Source organism: Labeo rohita, chromosome 8 (genome assembly GCF_022985175.1).
Source record: "Labeo rohita strain BAU-BD-2019 chromosome 8, IGBB_LRoh.1.0, whole genome shotgun sequence".
In the NCBI taxonomy this organism is placed as follows: Eukaryota; Metazoa; Chordata; class Actinopteri; order Cypriniformes; family Cyprinidae; genus Labeo; species Labeo rohita.
Window position 1 is genome coordinate 3,520,032 of NC_066876.1, and position 27,426 is coordinate 3,547,457.

At 34.6% G+C, this 27,426-nt stretch overlaps 1 protein-coding gene across 2 annotated transcripts in view; it reads right to left on the reverse strand.

Moving 5' to 3' along the window:
* Positions 1 to 2,193: 2,193 nt before the first annotated feature.
* Positions 2,194 to 27,426, reverse strand: part of mfn2 (mitofusin 2) — a 29,774-nt gene continuing 4,541 nt past the window's right edge. For both annotated transcript variants that reach the window (XM_051116903.1, XM_051116902.1), the window contains 17 exons: positions 24,558 to 24,736; positions 22,800 to 22,935; positions 22,534 to 22,696; positions 17,902 to 18,026; positions 17,433 to 17,541; positions 16,180 to 16,287; positions 15,798 to 15,951; positions 14,826 to 14,893; positions 14,622 to 14,743; positions 12,301 to 12,427; positions 10,048 to 10,152; positions 9,511 to 9,613; positions 9,209 to 9,429; positions 6,789 to 6,944; positions 6,403 to 6,599; positions 5,401 to 5,535; positions 2,194 to 2,399 (listed from right to left, as the gene is read on the reverse strand). In XM_051116903.1, coding sequence (XP_050972860.1) covers positions 2,330 to 2,399; positions 5,401 to 5,535; positions 6,403 to 6,599; positions 6,789 to 6,944; positions 9,209 to 9,429; positions 9,511 to 9,613; positions 10,048 to 10,152; positions 12,301 to 12,427; positions 14,622 to 14,743; positions 14,826 to 14,893; positions 15,798 to 15,951; positions 16,180 to 16,287; positions 17,433 to 17,541; positions 17,902 to 18,026; positions 22,534 to 22,696; positions 22,800 to 22,935; positions 24,558 to 24,732 — 2,274 coding nt within the window. In that variant the 5' untranslated portion in view covers positions 24,733 to 24,736 and the 3' untranslated portion in view covers positions 2,194 to 2,329. The remainder of the gene's footprint in view (positions 2,400 to 5,400; positions 5,536 to 6,402; positions 6,600 to 6,788; positions 6,945 to 9,208; positions 9,430 to 9,510; positions 9,614 to 10,047; positions 10,153 to 12,300; positions 12,428 to 14,621; positions 14,744 to 14,825; positions 14,894 to 15,797; positions 15,952 to 16,179; positions 16,288 to 17,432; positions 17,542 to 17,901; positions 18,027 to 22,533; positions 22,697 to 22,799; positions 22,936 to 24,557; positions 24,737 to 27,426) is intronic.

Below are 27,426 nucleotides of genomic sequence, written 5' to 3' on the forward strand. Positions count from 1 at the left end.
TTTGGGCCAATTGCGTGGACCTTACAGTAACTCGCATAATTATTTGATTCATACATGTGTTAATTGTTGGGAGGTGCTATTTTCACTCAAATACAGAAGCATGGTTTGCAAATTTATTTACATGGCATTTGTGAATATAGTCTATATGTGAACCTGGAGCACAAAACCTTAAGTAGCACAGGAATATTTGTAGTATAGTAACCAAAAATACATAGTATGGGTCATAATGATCATTTTTTGCTTTATGCCAAAAATCATTAGGATATGAAGTAATGATCATGTTCCAAGTTATTTTGTACATTTTCTACAGTAAATATATCCTTATATAATCCTTATATCCTTATATAATTTAATTTTTGATTAGTAACATGCATTGCTAAAAACTTCATTTGGACAACTTTAAAGGTGATTTTCTCAATATTTAGATTTTTTTGCACCCTCAGATTCCAGATTTTCAAATAGCTGTATCTCGGCCACATATTGTCCTATCCTAACAAATCTTACATCAATGGAAAGCTTTATTCATCTTTCAGATTATGTATAAATCTCAATTTCAAACAATTGACCCTTATAACTGGTTCTGTGGTCCAGGGTCACATATTGTACTGTATGACAGTGGGAGTTATATTAGAGGGCAATTAGTGAGAATCAATAAATTTTTAATAACTTACTGCCATTGTGTGATAAAGTATTCATGCAATCCATATAAAAGTATCTGCAATCTGATTATAAGCATTTAAAAATGCAATATACTCCAATTACAAGTAATTTTTGGAATCTGATTATATAATCCAGATTACATGTAATCAGTTACTACCCAGAACTGTTGACTGCATAACTGTATCTTGATTATTTTTGTTGCCTTTTAAGATTTATTAATTTCCCAGGCTTTATTAAACTCCCTTAAATATCCAGGTTTTCCAGTACTGCGGGATCCTTGACTTCAAACATTAATGATATCTTTACTGTTTATTAAAAACACATATTGGAAGAAGAAACAAAGTCAAGTGAAGGTCGGGTGAAGATATCCTTGCCAAGTAAACACAAAAACTGCAAAGATTTTCTTTCCCAATTTTATTGTTTTAATGTGTGCATGTGCCTAAAAGAACGAAACAGCAACCTATGCTTTGTAAGCATCATTTTAGTAAGAAAAACTGACATTTAGCATAGTCTTTACAGAGACATATCAAGCTATCATTCGTTTTTCAACAGTGTCTCTATATTATTTCATCTAACAGTAATAGTGAATGACAATAAATTACAACGGTCTGCATGCTCATCTATACATTACTGTTGACAGGTCACTGTACCTTTCTCTTTCTAATGAACCTTCTGGAAACAAATGCAAAAAAAGCAGCAAATTATAAAGTGCACATCACAAGAGCTTCTCCCAATGACTTTCTTGAACGCTTGGCACACATCATAAACCAAACTAAACAGGTTAGCATACACTAGACCATACATATGCAGGAACTAACAGGTTAGTAATGCATCACACACATTTACAGTCTGATCTCAGAGATTACATGTCAGATATGGATGACAGTAGTGGAATAAATGTATAATGTTATTATAAGCAGAACTAGCTTCCAGGTTTACATAAATGTGGCTTTCCTATCCAGTTCATAAATAATGTTATATTAGTATTAATGTATCCCATTTTGATACTAAACAAATGATTAGTAGTAAAACAGTGGAGGTATGGGAGAGGCACTAAAAATATTTCTGATTTAATTCAAAACAACTTTTAATGTTGCCAGATCAAGATTTTTTGAACAGGGTGACAAAAATATATTTTTTTATATTTGCTCAGAACAATTCACACTGAGTGGAATGAAGACACTGCATTACGCTTACGTAACGTCACATATGTCAAACATAGCAGAGCTGCGACAGACGATATCTCACATTAAGCTGATCACTGTCAGATTCATTACAAGGCACGTGAGAGCCCATTTATAAGACTTGGTCTCACTTTTTTCAACTTGCTGTGGCATACTAACAAACCTCTATTGGTATCTATATAACATAATCTACAAAGAGGCCAAGCACTTTACACGACCCCTTAACTCAATAAATAATTACCCTGTATTAAATACAAAAGAAACAATGTACAAAACAAAAGGAAGCTCTCATCAAAGTGGCACGTGTCACTGTCCTCTCAAACGCAAAAAACAAACAAAATACTGATAGAAAAAAAAAAGAAATATGTGATGAGCAATATCTGATGTGCTCAAATGAATGGTTGAAAGCGTGGTAGGGTGTTAGATTATCTGCAATGGATATTAAAAGTGCAGCAGTGGGGAGCTCGTAGTGTTCAGACGGATCTCTATCGGCCCTGCTGAAGGTATTGCTGGATAAACATGTTGAGTTCACTGTCCAGCCAGCCGGCTTTATTCCTGTGGAAGAAATCACAATAGAATTGATGATATTTCAACATTTTATTAAGAATATAAGATGAACAAACATCATAAATATTCAAAATTATTTTACTATGCTTTATTTACACCACCTAACTTGGGTTATAACTTACAGTTACAAGAAATATTTCCATTGCATCTCTAATTTAAACCACAAAGGCAAATAGTTTAAAGGAGAAGTCCACTTCCAGAACAACAATTTACAGATAATGTACTCCCCCTACTTGTCATCCAAGATCTTCATGTCTTTCTTTCTTCAGTCGTAAAGAAATTATGTTTTTTGAGGAAAACATTTCAGGATTTTTCTCCATATAATGGACTGATATGGTGCCCCGATTTTGAACTTCCAAAATGCAGTTTAAATGCGGCTTCAAACGATCCCAAATGCGGTTGTAAACGATCCCAGTCGAGGAAGAAGGGTCTTATCTAACGAAACGATCATAGTTTTTGTAAAAATAATACAATTTATATACTTTTTAATGTCAAACACTTGTCTTGTGTTACTCTCCCTAAACTCTGTGTATTCTGACTCAAGACAATTAGGTTATGTTGAAAAACTCCAATCATATTTTCTCCCTAAACTTTTCTCCCCCATCATCCTATAACGCTGTTTTACCTTTTTTGTTAAAGGGTCATGAAACCCCCCCCCAGCGGAGAGAGTGAACATCAGGTTCAGACTGTTTAGACAGTTTCATTTCGCTCCCATTGAGTTAACAACACAAGTAAATGCACAGGCATTTGCACTCTGCTTTGAAAACATATGAACGCACTGCTGCACCTCTGTTAACTTTTGAGGCCTATTTTGTGGCGTTTACAATCCTTTTGATGGGTTGCATTAAGGAGCTGTAAAAACTACACTATTACACTCACTAACGTTATATGAATGAATCTCGTTTGTGCCAAACTCTTACAAAGCAATCTCTCTCAATCCATGAACGTTTCTCTCAGTTAGTATACACAATCTCACTGTTTGACGCGTCTGTCATAGCAAATCAACACAGGCTGTTGTGAATAATTAGGCGAAGTGTCTTCTCATAGGATAAGAAAACGCCACCTCATGAATAATTATGAGACACCAGCGCGTCATCGATGTACTATAGTCTGTTGCCACGTCACAAAGTGTGACGTCAGAGCAATGTAGATTTTAAACCCAGAAGATGAAAATAGAGCAAAAAAGCTCAAAATTAACCAGTTTTCTCCAACAATTAAAATTAACAGATGCTAACATTATCATCTATGTTGTGCAACACAAACACCTCTGCTAAAATCTCAGAAAAAGTAGTCTGGGGTTTCATGAACCTTTAAGGTGTTTGATCTTCTGTGCATGTTCACTTTGCAAAGACTTTGTCGGTACTTCTGCAGCGATGTAGGATGATTTAGAAATGCTTTTGAGTCATACTGTCTAGAGTCAGAATACACACGAGTTCTGGGAGAGTAAGACAAGATGAGCGTTTGAGATTAAAAAGTATTTAAATTGTATTATTTTAATGAAAATAACCGATTGTTTCACTTGATAAGACCCTTCTTCCTCAACTGGGATCATTTACAACTGCATTTGTGATCGTTTGAAGCCGCATTTGTTTGCCAACTGTATTTTGGAAGTTCAAACTCTGGGCACCATGTCAGTCCATTATATGGAGAAAAATCCTGAAATGTTTTCATCAAAAAAAAAAAAAAAAAAAAAAATCCTTTACGACTGAAGAAAGAAAGACATGAACATCTTGGATGACAAGGGGGTGAGTACATTATATGTGAATTGCTGTTCTGGAAGTGGACTTCTCCATTTCCACAAACCGGTTCTTTAAGTTAAAAAAAAAAAAGTTGACGTAAGTCCAAAACATACATGTATGTAAATATTGAGATTTATTATTATGTATATACCGATGCGTTTATAAGTAAAAATGTTTAGATATAATTCCAATAAAACCTGTTTTTAAACATGTTTTGATCATTGCAAATGTAACTTTGCATTCTTTCATTTCTGTTTAGTTGAAATGGTTCTTATTGAAAGGGGGGATTTGTATGATTTTTTTTTGTATGATGGTTTTTTTGTATGATGGTTTTTTTTTTTTGTTGTTTTTTTTTTTTTTTTTTTTTTTTAACCCTTTAACTGTAACGTCCCCTCTTCACTATATTATAAATGAATCCTAAACTAATCATGACAAAACTATACATTGCTGGAAAGGTCTAAGACTCCTAAATAGATATTTTACCATGTTTTTGTGTTACAAATTATGTAGTAAAAGTAATAGATAAATATACAAAAATACAATAAAACATTAATACTGAGAAATATTTTTTAACTGTTTTCTCTGTTGATATATATTTAACATGTAATTTATTCCTATGATGACAAAGCTGAATTTTCAGCATCATTACTCCAGATTTTCAGGATATTTTTGATGAATATAATTTCATTTATTTGAAATGTAAATCTTTTTGTAACATTATAAATGACTTTACTACTGATTAATTTATTGCATTTCTATGAATAAAAGAAAAAAAAAGTAACACTTTACAATAACGTGTCATTTGAACGAACTTGAACTTGAACGAACAATGAACAATACATTCATTACATTACTGATTCATCTTGATTAATGTTAGTTAATTAAAAATACAGCTGTTCATTGTTTGTTCAGGATAGTTCACAGTGCATTAACTAATGTTAACACAATTTGTGATTTTAATAACACATTAGTAAATCCTGAAACTAACATTAACTAAGATTAATAAATGCTGTAGAGGTATTCTTCATTCTTAGTTCATGTAAACTAATGTAGTTAATTAATGTTAACTAATGAACCTTATTGTATTTGGTGTTACCAAAAAATCTTACTGACCCCAAACCTTTAAATTGTACTGTACACATTGTTACAGTGTACTAAGATCTATTCCTGAACAAGACAACATATAAACAGACTGCAGCTACACAGCAAACATTATTGATCCAGTCATATGTCATGTCACAGTCTCTCACCTGAGCAGTTTGGCTTTACTCTGCAGGGTGTCCAACTGTTCAATCTTGCTGTTCAAATCCCGAATTTCATCCTCCAGCTGCTGTCTGGTCACGTCCACCTGCTGACACAGCTGAGAGAAAGTGCTGGCCAGCTCCCTGTCACAAACAAAGATTAGCTTTATAAGGAAGCAGAAAGCAAATCTCTCAAAATATATACTTCATATATTTAATCTCTCCACAAGAGGGCAGTAGTGGCGTTCAGTAGCGGCGTTTAACATCTGTATTCATGTGCCAGTCATTATATAATGTCTGAATGGCACAACATTTGTAGAGGCATTAAAGTCCAGATTAACTCTAGTTCTAACAATCAACCTACAGTCAGGATTATACTGGACTAAGAGGCTTTGCATGACATAAAAAAGACACCCACACAGAACATCAGGCATATATTTAACTACCTTACATGAAGTGATTTGTTTGTTTGATGAACATACAGTACCATTCAAAAATTTGGGGTTATATTTTACTATTTGTTTTTTAAAGAAATTGATACTTTTATCCAGAAAAGACGTATTAAATGGATCAAAAGTAACAGTAAAGACTTCATGATGTTACATTTTTTTTTATTTCTACTCGTCAAAGAATCCTATAAAACATATCCACAGAATTCCTCAAAAATATGAAGCAGCACAACTGTTTTCAACATTGATAATAGTAATAAATGTTTTTAGAGGAGTAAATCAGCATATTAGACTGATTTCTGAAGGATCATGTTACACTGAAGCTTCACAGGAATGAATTGCATTTTACAATATATTCAAATAAAAAATGTAATATTACTATTTTAAATTGTAAACATATTTTGCAACACTACTTATGTTTGCTATCTGAAGTATAAGCAGCCATGGCGAGTATAACAAAAACAAAAAAATCCCTTGACCCCAATCTTTTTGAAACAATAGTGTAATGAAAAAAGCATAATAAAATGGCAAAATGCCGCTTTTAGTGTAGTGTTAGACTTACTGCTGAACCTGATGGCTGCAGTTGGATCCCGTGTAGCTGACAATGAGCTGTAGTTTCTCGCTGGCGTAATCCACAAACTGTCTTTTAAAAGCTCTCTCTTTGGCCCTTGTGGTCCAAGTGAGTCTCTCATAGACGTACAGCAGCCCGTACAGACCCACAGACAGAGCAATGAGCCTCCAGCCCACTGCCTTCCAGATCTGAGACACACACACAATCACAACGCTTACATCCATGTGATATTCCAACAGTTATGACAAGAGCGTGAGTAAATGAAGTAAATGAAGTAAATGAAGAGTAAATGAAGACAGAATGTGCGTCATACTTGGTGTGAAAAATATTATATGCACACATGCATTTTGGTGCATTAGAGATATCTGAGTTCTTACCACTCCGCCTACGACTATAATGCCCATTGATGTTCGAGAGGTGAGTGATGCCAGTCCTGTTACCATGGAAACCATAAGCTCTTCCTGGGTCATGGATCCTTGAGGGAAAGGAGGCATACTGGTGCTGACCGGAGTGATTGCCAGAGGCCTGGGAACCTGACAACACAAAACACATCGTTTATTGGATCCAGTTAGAAGAATGGCAAATACAGTATAACGCAAAATGTCACGTAATTCGGCAAATTCTAGAAGTATAAATCAAAAGCAGATCGATTTGCACAAATATTTAAATGGTGACATGGTCTAGTGTCTGTGAATATTAAACAGCAAAAGAATCGTGTGTGAATGAGGGTCACAGTGTCAGCTAATACACAAATGATCACTCAAGCTCATGTGACGCTTGGTGTTTCAGTGACTGCTGTCTCACTATATGAGGATTTTTATTTATTTTTTTGGAGAAGCTTTTTACTTAACTATTGTAAATTTCCCCAATTTTGATACTTTTTAATATAGATTTGATGATTATGTTTCAGGTTTTGCTTTTATATTAGGGAATATCACAATTTTTCTTCCACGTTTTCAACAGTAACGCTCTGTTTTGCAGCACTGTGTTCACCAAACAATAGAATGAATGAACTAAATACATTTTCATTTGATTACATTTTAAAAGCTTTATTGAATTGTTCATGTATTATGCTTTTATTGGATTACCACTATTTCTTATAATAAATTTGTACTAAAAACAGAAAAATTAAAACAGAAGTAAAAAAAAAAAAAAAAACGATTTCATAGGGCCCTATTTTATTTTTTATTTTTTTAAAGTTAATTATTACGTTTATATTAATTACATTAATTAGACATGATTTTTCGTTATTAAAATTTCAATTAAACCACTAAAATAAAATAAAATAAAACAAAACAGGAAATAAGAAAATTTGGAAAAATAAAATGGAATTTTGTATAAAAGAAAACATTATTTCATAGGGCCCTAAAATCATTTTTTGTTAAACTTTTAAAAAATTGCAGTTAAATTAAGTTTCACAACTGACCCTTCGCAAAAAGCTTGACTGACAGGTGTTCTGACCAATCATAAAACTGAATCCATCTGACAAACAAATGAGACAGGAGAGTAAATTGACTTCGGTGGAGTTAAACTTGAAAAATTTTGTGTACTGATGTCTTTTTGTGGTTGATAAAATACATTCTGTAGTTCATTCACTGTTTTTTGTGTGTTTTAAGTAAATAAGAAAAGATGATCGGTTCATGTGTGGATTGATCTAATAAGGCAATACAGTGATCTGTCACAACACATTAAGGCAGAACCCCACTTCCAGAACAACAATTCACAAATAATGTACTCACCCCCTTGTCATCCAAGATGTTCATGTCTTTCTGTCTTCAGTCGTAAAGAAATTATGTTTTTTGAGGAAAACATTTCAGCATTTTTCCCCATATAAAGGACTGATATGGTGCCCCAATTTTGACTCTTCCCGAGTCACATTAAAGATCCATTCAAAATGAACGAATCGTTCAAGAACGACCCATTACTAATTCGTAGTGTTGTGGACGCGCATCCCAGAGCCTGCGCTACACAAACTTTTGTGCTTAAAAATATACACATTTTTATTTTTCGAAAAAAAATGACAGATCGTTTCACTAGATAGGACTCTTCCTCCTCGGCTGGGATCGTTTAGAGCCTTTGAAGCTGCATTTAAACTACATTTTGGAAGTTCAAAATATATGGAGAAAAATCCTGAAATGTTTTCCTCAAAAACTTAATGTCTTTCTGTCTTCAATCGTAAAGAAATTAACATCTTGGATGACAAGGGGGTGAGTACATTATTTTTTAAATCGTTGTTCTGGAAGTGGACTTCTCCTTTAAAGAGCCACAAAACGTATTTATTGTTTGAATTTCTTGAAAAATGACATTTTAAAGCCGAGACCTTATTTCATACCAGTAGTAACCTGCTCTGTCTTGCGTGAGAACATGATGTGCAGTGTGACAGCGACACTGTTTGTCGGACATAGCAACAGGGCGGGTTTTTGCGAAGGGTCAGTTACTAAAATTTAATTTAACCATTGAAATGGAATCCAGAACAAATTCATAGGAAAAAACATAATGCAGAAATATTTAGATGTAAAGAAAGGAAAATGAGAAAAATAAAACACTTTATAGGGCGCTAAGGACACTTTAGATAAGGGGTGTACAATCCTGCTCCTGGAGGGACACTGCCATGCAGAGTTTAGCTCTAACCCCAATTAAACACATCTGAATCAAGGTAATCAAGGTCTTCAAGATTACTAGAACCTTCTAAGTATCCTGGGATGAGTTCTGCAGGACACTGGCCCTCCATGACCAGGATTTGACACCCTGATTTAGATGGACACATCTGAACATTAGTTCATAATTAACGTGCTACCTGGTCATTGTATCCCATGAGAGCGCGGCGTGTGTTTTTGGGACCCAGGAAGCGGTTGACCAGCATGGTCCAGCCCAGGGAGAAGTGGAAGCTGATGTCTTCCTGGAAGTCACTGCAGAGTTTGTCACAGTTGAGGTCGTAGCTGAGAGCAAAGCACTGTCTGGGCACCATCTTATCCACCTGCTCTCGAATCCCGATGGGCAGCAGGGGCTTCAGACCATCTGGAAAAACCAAAAGTGTCTCTTTAACCTGCTGCTGTTACTGAGCTGTATGAAAACTCACCGTAGGAGAGAGATACTGACCTATCATTTCAGTCTGTGTGGTTTGCAGCGCTGCAGTTATCGCACTGGAGCATCTCTCGGACATATTCCTGCCAAGACCTTCCTCTATGTGCTTGTGCAGCTCCTGAAATCAATCACACAATCATCATTAAAACATCATGCAAAATTCATTTCATCATCATGTATTAGAGCTACCAAAGACTACACATTAACCTATGATTAAACACTGTTAAATTAATTCAATGCATTTAAATAACACATAATATATATTATTTTGTTTTCTTTCCTTAAAAGGAGCCATTCACATATAAACTGATAGCTATTAATGACTTTAATCTGTACGCAGCCCTATGTAAAACTGAAAGTTAGCAAGAACAAGGACAAAGGCATAGATAAGATCACATGCTGCTGTTATTGGGCAGCTGGGGAATTTCCGTGTGGAGAGATGCATGTTGACTAAACATTAAATAACGGTTGATAAAAGAACATAAAAATAGAGGAAAAGAGGAGAAGAGAAGGTTGGGCAGATGGAGGTTGTCCAACTCAAGTTTAACTCACATTCTTGTATACTTTAAGCACCACTTGTGAAGGATGAAAGTCCAAGTTGAAGTCGTCCACTAGCACGGCCAGTCTCCGGATCTCCTCTGCCATAGCGTTAGATACCTACACATACAGACGAACAGGGTGAAACATGGAAACACAGTCATAAGAGCCAGTTTAAGGCGTTTTAAGATGAGACGAAGACAAGACCATATTAAGGTCAATAAACAAAAACTATGACTATATCAACATGCAATTTCGTTGACGAAAAAACATGAGACTAAAAGAAAACTAATTTACCAAAAACCTCTCTTTATTTTCACTTAAAAAAAAAAAAAAAAAAAAGAAGCAAAATGTTATTGCGGACTGCTTTATACGCCTCTACCACGCGAGCTTTCGTGTGTGGTTGCCAGATATCAAGAATTTAAAAACCCCGAACACAAAGATATATTTTCTGCACTTACTCAACCGCTGTTGTTTTAATAGCGAAACATCGGCTATTGCAATTTAGATTTAGTGGAATTACTATTAGTAATTTCACTGTTCTAATATTTTTCATTTGTTTTACCAGTTTTTATGATGTAGACAGAGTGCACAAGGCTCTGGTATTAATTTAAACAATAAAAAGCCTATAATAAATCAGTACACTAGATGATGTAAAATAAACCATGTGTATGAGTCCACATTTTATTGCTTTGTGCCTAAAAGTGCAAAAAAGTGCAATACCTGAAATGCAAAAGTAAGTTTTTCAAATGAAAACAATCATTACGATTATAATTTAGATCAAAAATAATTTTTATCAGTCTAACCATTATACAGCATGATGAAAATGTGACTAAAACGCTCATACATTTCATTGACTTAAACTGGACTAAACAAAAACATGACTAAATATGATAACTAAAACGTACATTTGAGTAAGACTAAGACCAATTTAAAAATTGGCTGCCAAAATGAATACTGCTGTACAGTTAATTAATAATAATCTTATTGTTAAAATGTCAAGTTTGCATTGACTAAAACCAGACTACAATGTTGAGACTTTCAGTCGACTAAAACTAAACAGGATAAGGTTGACTAAATATGAAAAAAACTAACAAGGACATTTAAAACGAGACTAAAACTAAAAGTGAATATAGCTGACAAAATGAACGCTACTTAAAAGTGACATTATTAATTACATTTACATTTAAAACTTAACAAAAGAACTAACACAAAAGATAAAAGACCTAACAAAAACTATAAAATAAAAGACCAAGTGAGAGTTTTTTTTAAAAAAAAAACATTATCAGCATTTTTACCAATTTTTAAAAGGAAACTACCATTCCCTTAAATTGTAAAAGAAAAATACATTTCTATGAACAACTAGAGAAAGGAAAAACTCTTAAAATATATACTTTTATGTAGTACATTAATCACATTAACATATCATTAAAGTATTAGACTCTATATTAGTATATTAGACTCTAGACTCCATTGGGCTTCATATGATGTCCCCAAAAAGAAAGACATTATGTATGTTACATATATTCTGAATGTTCAATTTCAGTCAAACTAAAACAACAATTCTTTTTTAGTCCAACTAAAATGGCACCAATCTGATTTTTGTGAAATCGGACTAAAGACCAAAGTATACTTTGGGTTTTTTATGTGTACATTAGAGTATGTGTACAGTGCATGTGATGTAAATTTCATAAATTTCTGATTTTTCTACCAATGCGTGCTCTGTACCCCCAGCTCTCACATTCACCTTGATTTTTTACACTAATTAGTTGGTTTACAAGCTAACAAAACAAACCCAGGTGTTGTTTCACAGTGGTATTGAAGAAACTGAAGACACGTATCAACATCATCACACTAATGCTGATGCCAACAAGAACAAATGCTTACATTGACAAAGTAACTCTAGATTAAACAAGTATATTTTTAGCAAGAAAAAACTGAGTCTGATTAAACTGGATGACACTGGAGGAAACTTTCTAGTGCATGTGTCAACCGCCTGCGTTGGCGCACGCTCAGCTGTATGTGCACACTAAGTGTGCAAGTCAAAACTGATACTTAACAGACCTCGATAGAGTGACTGCAGCTCCACTTTGTCCAGCATGTATATAATTAAATCAAACTACGCATGGCCTCATAGTGTGCTTGTTATAGTAGAGGCGTATTTAATCATTCAGAAATGTTATTATTCACTGTACACTTAGATTTTAGCTACTTAGCAACATTCTGAAAGAAACAGACAAAACAAGAGAGCAGTAGATGAAGCCTCACCTGTTTCTCCACCTCCTCTGTGATCTTCTTGATTTTGCTCTTGCAGTCCTGAGTGAGTAGATCCAGCTGTTTATCGATGAACTCCAGCCTGTCCTCCCTCTCCTCTTTCATCTCCAAACAATGAATCCTGAACAAGAACACAAAAATCCATCATGCTACATAGTCACGTGCGATGCAAGAAGAAGCAACACTATTTTGAAGGTCACTTAGTTTATGTGCAGTTACGCTGGGCATCCCTATACACTCAGAAAACACCACAGAATATATAAATATAATATATATATATATATATATATATATATATATATATATATATATATAAAAAAAAATAAGGGATGTAACAATAATCCAACGATAATGCAACTCTGTTTGATAACCGCCAGCAGAAGAACAGCGAATGCCAGGAGTTGCACACTTGAAAACAAAGACCACTAGACAGTGACCATGTATTGATTCTGAATGCGTCTCTCACTGACAAAGGAGTATAATGTTACTTTAAAGGCTTGCGCACTCAACTGTCTGCGAAATGGAGCTTTGTGCTCTTGTATCCTACCTCTCTCATTCGGCACATATTCCATAATATTTCAATAATTGCGATGCATCCAAATGCTAAACTATTATTTATTATGTAAATGATAGACTTTGTGCTTCAGCCACGTTCTAACGGTGACACAGTGAGGCTAGAGCGCTGATGTTTGCTTCACTGTTTTATTTTGATAAAGTACCAACTGCACTGTCAGGTTATTAATGCTAGAAGCCTGGAACTGATATGTTTTGTGTTTGTGTGCACCGGTGCGATTACTTCAACTTCCCTCATACCAGCAAAATCCACTTAAACAAAAAACAAACAGAATGTCGCTTTCTGCCATTTGAGTTTCCTTTCTGTCACAAAACTGAACTGAAACTCAACAAATATAGGCTACGTTACATGTCGCACAGTTTTTTCCTTTGTCTATCAGTTAACTAAATTAAATATATTTCAAGTATTTATTCCTTGTATGTATATATGTACTGCAGATTTTATAGCCTATATGTGACTATAATTTGATATAATATTTAGTATTTTCACATGTAGGTGGAAAAAATTGTAATTTGTACTAATGTCTGTTTAAAATAAATGAAAAGAAACTTGTTGTACCGAAATTGAATAGAACCATGACATCTGCGTACCATTACACCCCTAATATATACATACATATATATATATATATATATATATATATATATATATATATATATATATATACATATATATATATATATATATATATATATATATATCTTAAAGTTCTTCGTATTTTTGCACGTTTTTATATAAATTGCGAACACTGTAAGTACAATTTACTTTAAAGAATGGCTGCATTTTACGGAAAATTTGCCATGCTAAGTGGAAGATTTCTGCCAGGATTTCACCGGGTAGAAAAACAAATACTATTAAAATAAATATTATGATTCCCAATATGACCACTGGATGGCAGCAGATGACCATTTATTGTCTCATTTGCCATTTCTACTCTGGAATATAGTTCTTTTCACTTGTTTTGCTAGTGGATTTATATTTTAGACATCATAAAATCCCTATTATAGCATTTAAAAATCTATTATCAAAGTTCTGCATTGTTTTGTATTGAAGTATGAAATAGCAAGTGTTTTCAACTCATCGGATCTACCTAAATCACACAAATGGCTTATTTTGAATTTAAAATGGCAATTTTAAACAAAAGGTGTCTTTACAAATACAGCACAAATAAAAGATGACATGTGATGTTCAGAAGACTGGAGTAATACCTGCTGAAAATGTAGCTTTGCAGTAAAACAATATTTTAATAGTTTAATATTAGTTTAATATTATACATATATAATATAATATATTTTTTTATATATATTTGAATATATAATTTCAAAAAAATATTTTAATCTTTCAATAAAAATACAACAAAAAATATATTTTATTTGTATACACAAATATCAATCTATAATCATACAAATCCATATCTACCTATATATGTCAGAGTTTTATTTAATTAAACTAATTCACCCAGTTGATTGTTTTTGATACTTAAGTTTAAATAAGAGACGTCTTTAAGGATGTCTTTACAGTCCAGAAAATCATACAAAATTACACCATTAATTTAACATTGGCAGTAAAATTTCAAATACATCATAGATATTATTTCTAATTTTAATATTTGACTATTTTTTATCTCCTCCTCTGACTGTAACAGCCGCAGTCAGGCTCTAAGCTATTCTCAAAGTCACCAGTGGATCAGTGTTTAGTGTGATGGATTACTGCTAAGAAAAGCAGGCGTCTTTGCGCTCACCTCTGCTCTTGAGCTGAAACGTGCACAGAGTCCATTATCAGACGCAGAGCTTCAGAAATCTGCTTGGCTCTCATCGTGTGCTGCTCGAACTTTGTCTTTACTGCTGACTGTGAGATGCACTCCTGCAAGGACACACATATATGAGTCAGACAAACACATAGGCACATTCAAACCAACGACAGTCTCAAACCCAACAACACTCACCTCAAAACGTCTCTCAAAGTTCTGAAACTCAAACATTCTCGCCTGAAAACCTTCAGCCAGAGCACCACCTGAAATACAAAAACAACCTTATTACAGGGGTCATATCAGGAAAAATAAAGAGTTAAGATGACGCTGTAATGCAGGGTTTCCCAAATGGTTTTGTGAGGGAACTGTAGTGCGTTTGTGATCTAATTAAAAATTGAAAGTAGTTGGCGGCAATAGCCTCGAGGGCAGTGCAGCAACATGTAGCACTGTTGCGCTTTGAGCATCCCGAGTTCAACCCACCTCTCTCTCTACCAACTGTCCAAAAATAAACCCACAATCCAACCAAAAATACATCTAAAAAAAATTTAAGTAAACATCTGAAAGTAAAAATTGTATTTAAAAATAGTATTTTGTGTTAAAAATATATTTGCATTATAATATTCGTATCATATTTGTAAATGAAAGAACTGTATAATATTACTACATATTTATTTAATATTTTACAGGACATTGTGATTTACAACTACTGTTTTTCTGTCTTCCTTTTTTATAAAGTTAAAACTAATAATAGTAATATTATAATCTCGTTAGAATAATTACAGTCACTATTATTATTATATTTGATTGGGTTACTAAAAACATCAATGTGAATATAATGTGGACTGGCACACAACAACTAGAAAAAGGTTTAAGTCCAATAAAAATCTAGCTACAAAGTGATGTTTATTCTATCACAGTTACATTATATGACAAAATAATTGCAATACTTTAACATATTTTTAGCCAAGCATAAAAGTATTTAGTAAAATAAAATATGAGTAAATAAATATAAAACAAACAAACAAAAAAAAAAACATTTTATCTGTTTACTTGCACTAACCATCATCAGAAACTCATGAACACGAATATGCTAAAATCTCAGGGGTACACGTTTTGAGTGTATCAGCTGACAAAAACGTTTGTGAAGTCCTGATGTAATGTATCTACCTGCTTCAGGCATGCCCTGGGCTTTCTGGACACGCGCCTGAAGAACTTCTTTAGCAGAGACGAAGAAGATCCGATCACTGGCCTGAGCGCGATCCACCACCCGCAGCTCATCCACTAAAAAACTAGTGCAGCGGTCCATGTGCTGCCGTCTCACCTGACAAACACATTGCAAAAATAGCATGTAGGTTTCAAAATGGTCACTAAAGTTGACTACACTGTAAATCAGACAAAATTCTTAAAGCTTCACCTCATCCCTCATTTTGTGTAAAACAAAACCATGTTTACAAGTACTGGGTTTAAGTATCAGGATGTTAATGGTTTATACTGCATCTCATATTGTGAGACTCATATTAAGTGCTGTTTGTTGTATCGTATGTCACACCTCTTCCATGTACTCGGGCTCGTTGGCGGAGGCGTCCCAGCGGTTGTTCAGGATGAAAATATTGGGGCTGGAGAGGCGCTCGTTCACTTTGTGAAAGAATGACTTTTCCTTTAAGAGGGCAGAATGAAAACATTTTAACGATGATCATGCACTTTAAAGTGACTGACCACCTCACAAAAACGAATGAAAAAACAAAGAAAATCAAGCTTGACGTAAAGACTTATACACAAGACTTTAACAGATTAAATCAGTGCAAATACTACTGCTATTTAACTGTGTCCTTAAAGGAGAAGTTCGCTTCAAGAACAAAAAATTACAGACAATGTACTCACCTTCGTGTCATCCAAGATGTTCATTTCTTTCTGTCTTCAGTTGTGATGAAATTATAGTTTTTAAGGAAAACATTTCAGGATTTTTCCCATATAATGGACTTTATTGGTGCCCCGAGTTTGAACTTCCAAAACGTAGTTTAAATGCAGCTTTAAAGGCTCTAAACGATCCCAGCCGAGGAAGAAGGGTCTTATCTAGCGAACTTAGTTATTTTCTAAAAAAAAAAATAATAATAATAATAATAAATTACAATTTACATACCTTTTAACCTCAAACAGTTGTCTTGTCTAGGTCTGTGTGAACTGTTTTTTTTTTTAAGACAGTTAGAGTATGTTGAAAAACCAACTCCAACTTAAATTGTCCTACATCACATCATGTTTTACCTTTTTTTGTAAAGGCCATTTGATCTTATTTGCATGTTCACTTTATAAACACTGGGTCAGTACTTCTACAGTGATGAAGGACAATTTTGAAGTTGAGGGAGAACATGAGATGGGAGTTTTTCAACATACACTAACTGTCATGAACCGGAACAAAAACAGTTCATGCAGAGCTAGACAAGACAAGCATTTGAGGTTAAAAAGTATATAAATTGTATTTTTTTTTATACATTTCATCCTCGGCTAGCATCATTTCGAACCCTTTGAAGCTGCATTTTGGAAGTTCAAAATCGGGGCACCATATCAGTCCATTATATGGAGAAAAATCCTAAAATGCTTTCCTCAAAAAACAATTTCTTTACGACTGAAGAAAGAAAGACATGAACATCTTGGATGACAAAGGGTTGAGTAAATTATGTGTACATTTTTGTTCTGGAAGTGAACTACTCCTTTAATGCTGTAATATGAAGCAAATACTGTGTAAAGCGTTTGCTCCCAGTCCATCAGCCTTTTTTCACGAACTGAAGTTCATATTAAACTTACTGTTTGCATTAAAGTGGACTCTGAATTGGCCACCAGCACAAAAACGTCAGCATCAAGGCAGAATTTGTCGATCCAGCTGTCCAACTCTGTTGTGACATCGATGCCAGGGCTTGAAATAGAAGAGTTTATAAGTAAGGGACATTACTAATTTGACTTCTAATGCAGCGTATAATCCCACTACCCTTTACTTATATCTTTGTGTATTATCTTCATATTAAAAAATTAAATATCATTTAATATATATAATTATAATATATAATTTAATATATAAAATTATATATAATTTAATATATATAAAAAATAAAAATAAACAAAAAATGCATTCAAACGGTTTAATATGTGCAGAATTTAAAGATCTCTAAATTAAAACAGGTGTGTGCTAAATCCAGTTTTAAAGGAGTCAATATTTCCTAATAGTGTGGTCAACATGACTCGGCCTCGCAGTTAGACAACACGAGTGTGTGTTTACCTGTCCACAAGCACCAGGTCATCACGCAGCAGCGCACACTTCGCTTTCGGCCACATGACACACACCAGACTGCCTGCGTCCAAATCCTCATCCTGATGTAAGGCGTGGGCCAACTGGTTCACCGTCTGTCAACACACACACAAATATCAGAATTATACATGCACATTAGCATATGCAAACATTTTGAACCAGATTATTTTAAAAGTAGATTATATGAAATTAAAGGAGCACTTTAAATAAATAGCTTCAGCTGACAAAAAAAGATTGGCAACCCCTGTCTGATGATCTGGAGAAAATACAACTGGAGTTTTTCGACATACCCTAACTGTCTTGAGCCAGAGTATACACAGAGTTCAGGCAGAGCAAGACAAGATGAGTGTTTGAGATAAAAAATTATTTAAATTGTATTTTTTTTTTTTAAGGAAAATAACCGATCGTTTCGCTAGGTAAAACCCTTCTTCCTCAGCTGGGATCGTTTACAACCGCATTTGTGATCGTTTGAAGCTGCATTTAAACTGCATTTTGGAAGTTCAAAATCAGGGCACCATATCAGTCCATTATATGGAGAAAAATGCAGAAATGTAGCCAATAAAAGGTGGCCAAGTACGGACCATCTCTAGTTTTAAAAGGTACTATTCTAGTCTATCAATGCTTGTATTGAAGTTGTTTTGTTCTACAAATTTGTACGTTTGAGATCTAAAAAAAAGGTGAACTGCTGGACACCTACATATCCATGATTGCAAGCGCACACCACAGAGTAAAGGATCAAAAGTAATAAACATGCAAGATTTGGCAGAGGAAACTATATGACCTTTGGCCTACTTTTGGGAAGGCATGCATTTGTTTATGTCATCATGAAGTGTACATGCAGTCAAGCAGAGCGGAAATGGCCTCTTTCAGACACAGAGAGAGGCCGGAAAAAGCATCAAGAGAACAACTGCGTCTCACATCCTGATAAGCGCACACATTCACAAGCGTTTACCAGCCAGCTGCTCTGTTCACATTGTCTCTAGGCTTTATTTAGCTGCTGACCATTGTTCTGTGTGCATGCAAGTCATCAAAAGCCAGGGAGGACTGCAGAAAAATCCCAGATGTCACAACAGCACACCTGGCATTTACATGATGCTTAACAAATATTTAATTAAATGCAAAAACAGCGGTTAATCACTGGGACAAAGTGTTACGCATGGTGAAATATAGAGCTGAAGAACAGCCAACATTACAGAAAATAATTAGATGTTATTTGTTTAATCATCATCAAGCATTTGAAGTGTGAAGTGTATGTAAATGAGAAGAGGATTTATATCATTAGCAATGTTTAGCCACTGTTAGCATTAAAATTATGCACGGTCTAATGTTTCTGTTTTTCCACTATATAAACCTATAAATGTCATGCTTCTTGGCCTCAGTTTTAAATGTTTTGATGCAAGAAAAAAATAAAACTTTAATAATATTAATTTGTCTTATTGTCTCTTTTTCATGCACCTCTAGAAAAACTGGAAAGTACAGTTATATGCTCATTCCCAGCATTCCTCTACAGCAGACAATGTGCTCTTATATGCAGCGTGTACATGTTTCGTCAGCCCTGTAATATATTAGTGCAGAGGAAAGGTCATGAGACAAGTCCTAAATGACTAAAACGTGTGACCTTGTGACAGCTGGTAGGAAAAAGCCCCTGACTCATGTGGGTGTAATTATAGACAAGAGCTCATGTACAGTCAGCCAAGATCCACGGATACTCATTTAGCACAGACAAATGGACAACAAAACTTTATGCCTTATCACTTGTCACTGACATTATCTGCTCATTATTTACCAATGTGAACACACTGCATGAACAAACAAAATAAAAAAAAAAGTATCAGTATTTGCTAATTTACATATCTAAATGAAATATTTGACAAATGTGAATCATTTAGGAACAATAATTGCACAACCTTTATTAATATTGCTTTAAAATATTTTATAATATTAATTTAGATAATTAAAATATTCATTTGATTTTTCACGAATAAAATTAGAATAAAGTCGAAATGTTTTGTGAACTTAAATCGTAGAAATTACAGTTATAATATTTTGAAAGTATAGCCTATATATTGCGCATGCAAACGGCACAGATTAAATGGTACCAGGAGAAGTTGCCAGGCCACCAGAATTTATTTGAATATTGTTGCATCCGAGTGACCGCATCATCTCACTGGGATGAAGAAGAGTCCAATTTAAGGATTCATGGAAACTAATATCAAGAATATGATATTTATTAACAGACTGAACAGGAACAAATTTTTAATCTTAACATCAGTTCACACACCCGAACGACATTCCTTTGGGGGGCGCCGTAGCTCTCTTATTTAACCCTTTTTACATGCTGCTTAAACTGAAGTGAATACAGCGATTTGTCACATCACATTATTGTAATAGACATATTGTTTGTATTTCGCTATAAAACTAACAGAAATTGAAAGCTGAGACTTTGGATTTTCTCCTGACGCTTCCAATCCAGGCCATTTGCATGAGGAATAGGCTAGAATATACTCTCAAAATATTATAACTTTAATCTCAGGATTGCTATGAATTAACTCTCGTAATTTTGATTTTATTCTCAAAACATTTAGACTTTATCCTCAAAACATTCTGGCTTTATTCTCATAATTTTGACTTTACTCTCAAAATATTTAGACTTTAACCTCAAAATCTTAGATTTTTTTTTTCTAACATGGCACTAAAATGCTGTCGAAATTTTTAGAGTAATAATGTTTATATTACTTTTGTTTTATATTTAATTTTTATCATTAAAGGGGTCATCGGATGCCCATTTTCCACAAGCTGATATGATTCTTCAAGGTCTTAATGAAAAGTCTATAATATACTTTGGTTAAAAATTCTCAATGGTTGTGTAAAACAACACCCTTTTTACCTTGACAAAATCAGCTCTGCAAAAATCATCCCATTCTGGTCGAGGTTGCTTTAAATGCAAATGAGCTCTGCTCGCCCCGCCCCTCTCTTCTCTCTGTGGAGTGACGAGCCTGTTTACTTTAGCTGCATTTAGCCGCGTTTAGCCGCTAAACTTGCTAACTAGCACATTATTAGAAAAGTCGATTGTAAGATTCATTAAAAAAAAACCCTTAGACTCACTTCTGCTGTAAGTGAAGCTGAATCACGAATAATTCGTGCAAACATAGACACATTCATGTAGATCGGGAGGCGCATTCCTTTCACAAACAAACGTAATCCACTGCATCTTCAGCAGCTCAGATGTCGGGAGTAAATGACGACCACTATGTTCATTATTACATCCAGCAACACAACACCTCAATCGGAGATATTCTTGTCTAACTTACATCCCTGCTCCAGCATCCAAACAATGGAGGTCGGACTGTTACAGCTGATCTGAGGTAAGACGCTCATGTCAATCAACTATCGTGGGAGTGGCCTCTGTTGGTGGGACGCCACACTGACAAGCATCTGAGAATGTCTCGATTTGAAAAAGGGGATATTATTTTTACAGATTAATTAAAAACCACTGCATGGATTTTTATCATTATAGGGTAGATTTGTACATACACTGACAACACACATTAATGTTCAAACAACATGTAAAAGTGAACTTAGCATCCGATGACCCTTTAAAAGACAGAAAAACAGTGCACTCCAGAAAATGAGCACTGAAACAGCATTCAGAATTGACACATACAGAAAAATTTATATTTCTGATGACACTATACTGTAAATCTAGTTTTAGTGCATATTTTTTACTCACACATTTCTAATTTCATTTATTTAACTAACTGTAATATAGTAAACACTAGCTATGAATCTGCTCAGAACGAGAGACTCAATTCGCTTTTATGAACTGATCTATAGAATTCATATAAAAGTTCATATATCAATTTTTTACCAATTTTGAACAAATACTCCTAACTTTGAGTGGTCCTAATTGGATTAAGACGCTCTTTAACACCTCTGATGGACATATTACTGACATAGCTGTGATCAGCTACAATGTTCATTGTTTCAAAAACACATTGTAAAATACAAAAACACTGACACCCTTCACAGAGTGCACAAACAAATACACACTGGAGCATTTTAAAGCAGCTAAACTATCCTTTTGACACTTTAACGCATTAATAGGGGGTGAAAATGGCATATTCTTTCTGTTGGTCAGCCTGGTGAAATCATGTAACCAACTTCAACAAAACAAAATCTGCATTAACTTTTTTGCCAAAACTCCAATTTGAGATTGTCTTTGTAATCTGGGACATGCTCTCTTTGTAAACAGCCCACAAGGTTTTGGAAAACAGTAGTCATCATTACAACACACAGCCTCAATTTTGGTCAGTCTGTTCTTGAAATCTGTAAGAACAAGTGTATCTCTACAGGGTGTATCCTCTCATGTCAGACTAAAGAGATTACACACCCTCTTTAACACCTACAGTGTCCAAAGCTCATTTATGGTTGCTATAGAGAGATGCACCGAGTTACACAAGAGGCCAATTTCACTCCCAATCCCACAGCATGGGTCCAATGTGACTCAACATGTCAGACACACCCAAAGACTCAAACAAAAGAGAGAGGAATCCAAAATCACTCAGGAATGCATTTATGACAATTAAGGTAGAGGGCATTTACTTTAACGCTCTTTCTTTCATCCGATCCCTCTGTGAGCAGGAAAGCCTCGTTGCCATCGGTGCCTTCCACTCGTAGGAAGCAGTTGGTGGTGTGTCCGATTCCAGACGGCAGCACTTTGTCCCAGAGCATGGCGTTAATGACGGAGCTCTTTCCATTACTTGTCCTGTTAACACAAAAGGTGTAACTTATGGCCAAGTGCACTGAACGCAGACAACGAACACAAACTCTGCACTCACGCCGTGAAAGACAATACGTGTGCACTATACCTGCCGAAGAAGACGACCTTCATGTGTCTGCGGGACAGAACCTCCCCAATCCCTGCCACTTTGGACAGGTAACCTCGCACCTCCGCCACCTGCTCCTCTGTAGTAACAGGATCCAGTTCCTCATTGCTGTGGGTTTCTGTCAAGAAAACAGCAGTTCAACTACACTGGGTTTAAGCTCTTCACCAATAACATCTGTATTCTTAAGAGTGAAAATCTTCTTAACTGCCATTTTCTCTTATGCAACCTCTTAAAGTTAGAATAACATCCAACTTGTCTTAAAACCTCAAAGGTAAGTTCACTCTGTCACTCTGAAGTGACACCATTAATGATGTTTTTGCTGAAATTGAAATATAGAAGCAAATCTACACCACTCAAAGAGGGACTTTAGGGCTCTACAACACAACCATTTCAGTCACATTAGCGACTGAATGATTATTGAGGGAAGTTTGTAAATGTGATATCGATTTAATACAACAGTTTATTAAACAAAAAGTTAATATTAAGTGACTTACATTGTCTGACTAAAAAAAGTATTGCCTGATTTTGCTCCGTTTCGTCGATGAAAATAGTTTGAAACAAATCACAACTGAGCCGCTGCATATCTCCATTCAAACACAGCGGTGTTTCGTTTATGAACAAACGTGCGTTTTTAAATTAATCTAGTGAGTCAATGATTCAATTTCCCATTCATAAAGACAGTCACTTGCTTTATTCCTAAATGAATCAGCTGTTCGAACGAATCAAATGAATGAATGATTCAGTAATTAAATCAGTGACGACCCACCCCCTACTGGCAGATTTAGTTACATTTTTAAAGTATCTTTTCAGTTATTTAAATCATTTAATATTTCGATGTAAATGTAATATTTAAAACTTTAATCTCAATATGAATTTTTGAATTTGACATAAAAGATGACATACTTTTCATAAAGTTAGAAAAACGCCATTACAAAGGTAAAAACTAAATTCCCTTGTAAATCACTTTAAGGAGTCAAATATCACCTTGTAAATTGGAAGGCTCATTTTTGATCAGATTTTTTTTTATTGCTGATTAGCACAAATGCTCATAAAAGAAAAGTAAGCGTAGAGCCCTGGGCCTTGTTTTTATTTATTTTTATTTTTTTATTTTTTTTAAATATCAAGCTTTCTAAGGATTTGTCAAGAGTTGGACTTTGACACATTCTTGAGAAATTCTTAGAATTTATCTCAAGAAAGATTCTTAAGAACATTTCTAGCCTTTGGTCTCTTCATATGGCTTCCTTTTTCAATGTAAATCAAGCAAAGACTTGATATCAGATCACTAAGAAAAGTAATAAAAATCTCCTGCTAAAATTAATATCTCAGGATTAGGGGCAGAAATTGTTTTTAGCCTAAACTAATATGAGTAAGCTGTGACAATTTAGGCTAAAATGTGACTGACCTCAAATAAACCTAATATGAGTCCAAAATCCTTTACGTAAAGTGCTATGAGCTTATGAGCTGCCATGGTAGATTTGTAAAACCTTGCCTGAAGAAAACCTGAGATGTTCACAGAAAAAAAGCCTTCCACACGATACGCTGACTAAGCCACGTTTTTCCCTGAGCGTTCTGCTGTCTCGCCGTCTGTTACATAACCTGTCTTTGCTACCCGAGTTATGCTGGTCAGAATCAACCAGGTTTCTCTTATCAGCTTGACAGATGAACAGCACGCAACAGTGTGTGCTTTGAGCTCCTGAGACTAGAGTGAAACGAATCGCCAGAAGTAATAAAAGCAGGCACCTTCCAGAAAGGCTGAGCTTTCTTTGATGTAGGCACCCAGCTGTTCAAAGATGCCGTTGATCTTCTTCTTAGCGGTGACGAAGTGTTTGAGCGGGGAGGCGTTCACCTCAGCCATGAGTCGCTTGTCCTTCTTGCCGATCACACTGGTATTGGGTCGTGGGAAAACCAGAGACATCTCACTAGAAAAGAAAGATAGAGATAAAACAATCTGCCAAATTTTCAACACCACAATGCTTTCCTAAGTAATTATCAAGCTATTGCTGGGTTTATCAAAATCAGTCAAAATTAGCGATTTAATGCAGGTGATTCATTTTTCCAGTTTAGCTGCGTTAAAAATATATATATGCACTGGCCACCCCACTCACAACTGTTGCTTCTGTATGTTTTTTCTTGACAAGAAGTGTGTTTATGTAGTTGCAGAACGTCTTTATAGCAACATCAAAAAGGTCTCTTTTCAGACGCACACTCCCAACTTCAGACTTCACTTCAGAGCCACGCGCTAGAGCGCGGAAACGGTACAGGTGACGAGGAGCCTGTCAGGCCAATATGTCAGTAAAAACGAATTTACCTGTCCTGTCAACTGTTATATTGCGCTGGTAGCATGCACACTTGAATTACACACACAAATGCGGCGGTGTGCGCTGTAGCCTGTATCGTTTTATATTAAAGCGCAAATGAAACTACGAGCATGCATGTCAGATCCATGGATGTCAGATCCATGGCAGCTCTTAAAGTAATAGCAGCCAATAACTTAATAACCCAGTAGCTGAGAATAAAAAAGAGGAAATCAATAACTTTTGTAGCTTTAAGGATTCATCTGTATTGAAAGGAGAAGTCCACTTTCAGAACAAAAATGTACAGATAATTTACTCACCCCCTTGTCATTCAAGATGTTCATGTCTTTCTTTCTTCAGTTGATAAGAAATTATCTTTCTTAAGAAAAAAAAAAATCAGGAATTATCTCCATATAGTGGAGATCAATGGTGCCCCCACGTTTGAACTTCCAAAAGGGCTCTAGATCCCAGCTGAGAAAGAAGGGTCTTATCTAGCAAAACGACTGGTTATTTTCGAAAAACAAATTGACAATTTCTATACTTTTTAACCTCAAACGCTCGTCTTGTCTAGGTCTGCGTGAACTCTTGTTTTCTTCCCTAACTTCAAAATCGTCCTACATCGCTGCAGAAGTACCGACCCAATGTTTACAAAGTGAACATGCAAAGAAGATCAAATGCCCTTCACATAAAAAAAAAAAAAAAAAAACAGCAATGTAAGATGATTTTGCCATTGAAGAAAATGAGATGGGAGTTTTTCAACCTATCCTAACTATATTGACCCAGATTACACAGACTACGCATGCGCATCACAAAGACGAGACAAGACGAGCATTTGAGTTTAAAAAAATATATATAAATTGTCAATTTGTTTTGAAAATGACCGATCGTTTCCTCAGCTGGGATCATTTAAAGCCATTTGAAGCTGCATTTAAACTGCACTTTGGAAGTTCAAATTTGGTTACACCATAGAAGTCCAGAGAAAAATTCTGATTTTTTTTCCTAAAGAAACAATTTCTTTACGACTGAATAAAGAAAGACACGAACATCTTGGATGACAAGGGGGTGAGTAAATTATCTGTAAATTTTTGTTCTAGGAGTGAACTTCTCCTTTAATTTAGTATTTAGTCCTTGATAACTTTATTTATTTTCTGTATATTACCTCCTTGCTGAAGGGCACGGGTAAATAATGCGTTTATGTGAAGATTGATTTAAGCTCACTTAAACTAGAAATTGTTATTTTTTAATGTCTAATAAATGTTGAAATTTAAAGCTCTCAATTATACTGTAATATTTGATGGCTATAGTCAACGGTTAAATATTGGGAAAAAAGAACAATTTCCTAGAGACATCAGTAATATTAGTATCAGTGATACTCACCTTCAGTCAAATATACTGTATGTTGTTTCTACATTTTAATTTTAAGATTCAATGTGAATTACTGTAATATAAAAGTATAGTTAAAAACTTGAATGTTAGGAGTGATTAATAAATTAATTGATTTACCACAATTAATTTCAGAAAAAACGTACAATTAATTAGTTACTTTTTTTTTTTTTTTTCGTACTGTCTGGAAGCTAATATCATCTGATGGCATTACTTAAACTTATTGAAATAATTAATTAAAACATTAAATGTTTACAATGCTATATGTCAGCAACAAAAGGCAAAGATCGGCTGTTAAATTTTTCTGTTTGACCATTAAGTGTCGAAAGTTGACTTTATTTTGACAACTCAGCTGCACAGAAGTTCCCATTCGTCATTAGTTTACTGTCTTTTTTAACAGTGCTGTCTAATAAACGATCACACAGAACTGTTAAACAAAGATTCAGCATTCAGCTAGTGTTTGAATATCTATTAAAATTATCATTAGTGAATCATTTTAATTGCTTTAATTTAGTAAATGCATAAAAAATAATATTTTTTTATTAATATAAATAAAAAGCATGTTATATAGTACAGTAGCGTAATATCATACAGTATATGTTAGCTTCATATCACATTGCTCTCTAATATAGTAAAAAATCTATACTGGCTGATCATTAAGTAAAAACAATGTGCATTTCAAATTGTAAATGAGAGCGTTTAAGGACAACTAATCTCCATCGTGCTGCTGCATTCAATTTCAACTGGAATCAAATCAATAAATGACATTAAAGCCCCTAGAAGTTTCCTTGTTGGAAGCTGAAGGATTTAAAGTTCACAAATTCTAGCCGTTTAATCTTGTAAGGGGGTAAAACAAAGGGATTAGACATTTACAAGACATGTTTTGCAAATGAACAAGTGAAACACAACACACCCTGAGAACTGCACTGATA